Genomic DNA, 6,000 nt, shown 5'->3' on the forward strand with positions numbered 1-6,000 from the left:
TGTGTAGTTAAGATTTTCTTTAACACCTCGTTATTTAATATTTGATCCCTCCTAATTTATAGGACCTAACCATTGGAAATGCTTTTATACTAAATGGGGGTCTAAAATCTTATGTGTCATTTAAAAAAAATATTTTCACCCTCTGTTGGAGATGCTCTAAGGGTCTTGGAAGATAAACAAAAACATTGATATCAATAAAATATACGAGTACAGATTTGTGTTTGTGAATATCGGAGATGACACGTCCAATGGCCATAAGGTGCGTGTTCATTTTGTAAATATCTTGGAAATCTAATTTTGTTTTATCTAGGAAAGATTAGTTGACCCCACTTCCAATTCTACCCTCTTAATATTAAGATTTGATATGACCACAAAGGCAATCAATGGAGCACCGTGGGGAGGACCTGGATGTGACCGTATACCACCTCCTAAATACATGTTCCTTCAATTTTCTGCCGGTAGCAAGATTCAGCACCACAGACGACATTAGCACTCGGTAAGGTTAAAAATAAGTAGAAATTGATGTTTAGTCCCAAAGTTACTGGGCTTTGGACGTTTTAGTCCATCCATCAGAAGCCTAATATAGTCTAGTCCAAAAAAAATCCGTCCAAAACAGATTAATCCAAACCTGGACGAATTAGTCCAAATTCACGGACGAGTCCCGATTTTGGACGTTTCCCATATACCATAATTACCCTTGAACGATTTATGGTATATAAAGCCTGATTTTAAAATCGAATTTTCTGGATCTGAAACTTGAATTTAAAACAGGATGCAGCTCTGAGATGATTTGGAAGGCGATTTTACAGTTTCAGTGAGGATTTAATCGTTTCTTCATCATATTTCGACTCAGGTTACGTTCGATCCAGTTCTAGAGTCGAAAATTCTTAATCTCAGATTTGAAGAAACCACAGAGTGAGAAATATATCGTTCCAGGTTTGAATTCAGAGGTGATTTATCAGATTTGTAGAGCTTAGATTGGATTTGATTGCTAATGGAGCCGAATTCAACCTCAGGTTAGTTTTCTTTTGGTTGTAATTCAATCTAATTTTCAGGTATTGTTTCTGATGTTTAGTTTTTTTGAGTTTATGAGTTGATGATATCAATTCGTATGATCTTTAGTTGATATTTTGTTATATAGTAGCTTTTGATTCTCGCGATGATGATGATTTACTGTTAATACTAGATAAATTCGATTTTTGTTACTTGATGTTGATTTTTTTTAGTTTTATGATGCATGATACGAAATCGAACTGATACTATATCCTAGTCTTATATTTTTGTTCCAGTAAGATTCTGGAGCTTAGTTGATGGAGTATTTTTATCTAGGTTTACTATTACTTGATGTTGATTTTTTTTAGTTTTATGATGCATGATACGAAATCGAACTGATACTATATCCTAGTCTTATATTTTTGTTCCAGTAAGATTCTGGAGCTTAGTTGATGGAGTATTTTTATCTAGGTTTACTATTACTTGATGTTTTTGGCATTTTTTAAATGTGTACTTTCATGTACACCGTTTACTTTTTAGGTTGTATGAAATTGAAGCTTCAGATGTTTATAATCATTTCTTTTGTAATATGTAGGGGTACCAAATAAGCGTGACAAGTTTATTAATGTTGTTTTGAATCATGGTGAGCATTCTGCTGTTTTTCGTGTTAATACTAAAATAACCGTAGAAGAACTAAATCATTTAGCATGCAAGCACTGGAGGTCTTTGTCTCCTGGGAGTATATGTTTCAACTATATGGACAATGCTCAAGTAGTTTTTGTGACAGGTGATATACAACTGCAAAGCTTAATTGGTTTCATGATTCTTATTGATAATGAAGATGTCTATTTGCATGTGGATATGATTCTTAATCATACTTCTCGTTCTAAGTCTAGTTGTAGCAGAAGTACTGGTTCTAAGTCTGGTTGCAGCAGTAGTTCTGGTTCTTGTTCTAAGTCTGCTTATGAAATTGAAAGTCCTAAGATGGTAAGGGTGTTAGATCATGATGCAGACAAGGGGACGCCTCTTATTATCGATGAATGGAATTATGTATTTGACGAGATTGGTAGAGAATTCGTGGGTGGTGTTAAAGCTGTTAGGATTGCTGTCGATAAGTACAAGATGGCTACTGGTCACAAGATTGCTATTCTTAAAAATGACAAAACTCGTTTTATTGCAAAGTGCAAAGAAGATGGTTGTGCTTGGAGGATTCATTTTGGGCCTGTGAATGGTGATACTTCTCGGTTCGTGCTGAAAGGTTCTAACGCTCACAGGTTAGTGGTTTTCATACTAGTCCACATTACTTATCTTTAGGTATAAATTGTGCATCTTATATATGTAGATTTATTTTAGGTGTACATTGTAGTGCACTGTACTTGTTGTACTCTTAAATTACATGTTCTTGCTTGGTTTGTGTGTATGTTCATAGTGTTGGTTTTGAGATCTTATTAGGTGTAAATTGTGGTGCACATTACTTATTCCAGTTTTTTTTTATAGTTGTGGTGTTGGTTTGAGGTTGAAGAGTCCTGCGGTGACAACCAAGTTAGTCAAGCATTTGATCGCTGACAATTTACAGGGTGATCCTAGCTTAAAACCCAGACAGATCATGTCACTTTTCAAGAAAACTTATGAGTCCAATATTAAGTATCACCATGCCCGTAGAGGAAAAGAAGCTGTATTTGAAGAACAGTATGGCGACGACGAGAAGTCGTATAGCGATTTTACTTGGTATGTCAAAGCAATTGAAGAAACCAATCCCAATATCTATGTGAACTTTGAAGTTGAGGATGGAACCAATATATTTCATAGGATATTCGTTTGTTACGGTGCTTGCAAGCATAGATATAGGTATCTCAGGCCCATGATTTACTTGGACGCTACTTTCCTTACTGGTAGATACAGGGGTACTCTTATGGCTGCAACATGTATCAACGGAAACAATGAGTTTTACCCATTTTCTTTTGTTATTGTTTCTTATGCAAACAAAGATAATTGGTTTTGGTTTCTGGAGAATCTTCAACATGTTAACGATGGTCGTCTGATTGTTTTCCTTAGTGATCGTCATGAAGGACTTCTGCAGTGCATTCCAAAATATTTTCCTAATTCACATCACAACTATTGCTTTTACCACATCAAATACGATCTCCCCATTGGATCAGGTTATGCGAATTCGAAGCCCGTTCTTGATTTGTTTTACAAAGCTGCGTACTCTTACACACCAGCAAACTTTGAAGAAGCTTTAAGGGGAATGCATGCAATTGGAGATGGACATGTTGCTAACTATATCAGAACTATTCCAAAGGAGAAATGGGCAAATGCGTTTTTCCCTGTATGCAGATATGGTGCTCACTCTTCAACTCTTGCCGAGTCCTTTAACAACTGGGTTCTTCCTTTCAAAAAGTTGCCTGCTTTTGTTCTTCTCGATGCGATACCGGTGAGTTTTATGTTTAGTTTTTTATTTATGCAAGTATGTCTACATTGTTTCATACATGGATTTGCTTGTTCTGTAGATACTTGTACACGTGTTCATCTGTGATTCTGCAACTGTGTGTACATTATTGTACACATGGATTTCCTTAATGTGTACAACAATGTACACATGTTTTATCCGTATTCCTTCTGGATCATGTTTTTGATTTTATGTTTTGTGTTTTTATTATGTTAGTTTGAAGGTTATGGAGAAAATGTCTGAGAGAAGGATACTAGGTCTGGAAACATTCAACACTAGGCTCACTCCTGAATATGAGGCTTTACTAAAGGAAAACATCGACATTGGTCGAACTTGGACTGTTGTTCAGTCCATGGAAAGATTGTATGAAGTCAGGTCTCCCCGGACTCATTCTGTAGATCTATTACAGAAAACTTGTACATGTCACAGGTAGCGAGTGAATGGTTTTCCTTGTGCGCATGCTTGTGCTTTCATTCAAGCTACTAGAGAAGACATCTATTCATTTGTTGAGCCATATTTCACCACCGAATGGTACAACAGGACATACCAGGAGATCATCTTGCCAATCCACAATTATGACAAGCCGCAGTCTTATGATCCTAGTGATAGGGTTATTGTTCCTATTCATGTTCCTCCACCGGGTAGACGAAGAACACAGCGCTTCAAGAATGCACATGAGAAGCAAAAGAGGAAAATTATGTGCACAAAGTGCTTCACTCTTGGTCACCATAACAGAGCTACCTTCCCCATGCTTTGATGATTTTTTCTATGTTTCATTTGTTCAAAAATTCTGTCTTTTCAATTTTCTTTTGGCGTGGATAATTAGTGCCAGGACATGTGTACCATTATGTACACCTTCCTGCAAACTTCAGTCTTTTTACAGGTGTACCACTATGTACACCTTGGTGTACAATGGATGCTTCTAGTATATTTTGCTCAGTAATATTATATGTTTTCATATCTGTATATAATTAGTAATTACTTTTGCTATGTTCAATTCTCATGTTTTTCAGTTCTACATGCTATACAAATTTTAGTAATATATTTTTATGTTTTCAATTTTTATACTTTTGATCAAGTATAAAAATCTGTCAGTACATGTGTACCATTATGTACACCTTCTAAACATTTTCTGCTCTGTCAGTAACTGTGCACAATCAAGTACACCTTAATATTTCAAAGCCTGGTGAATGAGATAAGTCATAAACTTGTAACATTAATATTGAAACTAATAAAAATATTAATTCAAGGTCTTTTAGTAGTGATAAGTCAAACAAATTGATAAAAACTGAAATTTGAAAAGAGATAAGTCATAAACAAAGTGACACCGAAATTTAAAAAATTTGTCTGAAGATTAAAAATGTTTAGAAGAAATTCAGAAAGTGATCTTGAATGAAGATTAAAAACTCTTCTTCCTCTTCAATGGTTGCTTTTCTGTAGTCTTGCACAACTGATTATGCTCCTCTCCTTTGCTATATCCCATACCTTTTCATACCATCCGCCTTTTGTCAACATCTTGGCCACCAATTTTGATCTCATTTGCTGACAAATGTCTTCGGCCCTCTGCTGACCTTTTTCCATACCTTTTGTTGTCTTCATACTTCGTTTCATAAAGTAACAAGTATATATTAGACAATCCGGGTTGATTCCTTGTGAAGGGCATGGCATGATGTTTAATTCGTGCTCCTCTATAGGTGGGTGACCCTTCAATGCTCTCTTCTTGTTGAGTTCCACTTGTACCACAACTGCTAGTTTCCTTGCATCATCTTGATATGACTGCTCATTTTTTGAGTGTAACGAGTTATACCATTTCCATTCATTGGCTTCGAAATCAAAATTCAAAAGTGACCAGTGCAATCCCATCCTCGTTTGATCTGTAAAGTGATTGATAGGGATTACAAGAACTTCCAGGTTCTCAGGCATGTCCCATATGAAATTAACCACAAGATTTACCACCTCGCTGGTGACATTATACTTGACATAGTACTGCAATTAATAATCTGTTAGAAAACAAAATTAATTAGGTTCACCTTAATCAGAAAACTAACAAGCATGTACACTACTACAAAAAACTAACAAATCAAACATTGTAGGCCTGAAAACAGGCCGTATATCCATGTATGATATGCAGGTGTACACCTATGTACACACCTATATAAATCTAACAATCAAGAATTAGCAGACCATGTGTCAATCATAGATGCATATTGGTGTACATCTATGTACATAGCTAAATAAATCTAACAATCAACACTTAACATACCATGTGTCAATCATATATGCATATTGGTGTATATCAATGTACACAACTAAATAAATCTAAAAACACATAGAACACGCCATGTCAATCAACTATGTACACAATACATATTAAAGTAACTATACATGACATTTCTTATTTGTTTTGAGAAACTTACACATGCAGTAGGACTCATAATTTCACAGCTCAGGTACTTTTTGCCATCTGGAGGACGAATGCTATCTCTGACAAGTGCTCTTCTACGTCGATGGATGTAGAACTGGAGTACCTCCTGGTCCAGATATTTGTTGAACATCAG

At 35.6% G+C, this 6,000-nt stretch overlaps 1 protein-coding gene across 1 annotated transcript; it reads left to right on the forward strand.

Annotated features, from left to right (window-relative positions):
• Positions 1 to 994: 994 nt before the first annotated feature.
• LOC113294428 lies at positions 995 to 4,199 on the forward strand. Its single transcript, XM_026542825.1, has 6 exons — positions 995 to 1,016; positions 1,589 to 2,267; positions 2,581 to 3,427; positions 3,504 to 3,553; positions 3,659 to 3,817; positions 3,983 to 4,199. The coding sequence occupies exons 1-6, from the start codon at positions 995 to 997 to the stop codon at positions 4,197 to 4,199; spliced, it is 1,974 nt and encodes a 657-aa protein (XP_026398610.1).
• The last annotated feature ends 1,801 nt before the right edge of the window (positions 4,200 to 6,000 follow it).

This window comes from Papaver somniferum, chromosome 7 (assembly GCF_003573695.1).
Source record: "Papaver somniferum cultivar HN1 chromosome 7, ASM357369v1, whole genome shotgun sequence".
NCBI lineage: Eukaryota > Viridiplantae > Streptophyta > Magnoliopsida > Ranunculales > Papaveraceae > Papaver > Papaver somniferum.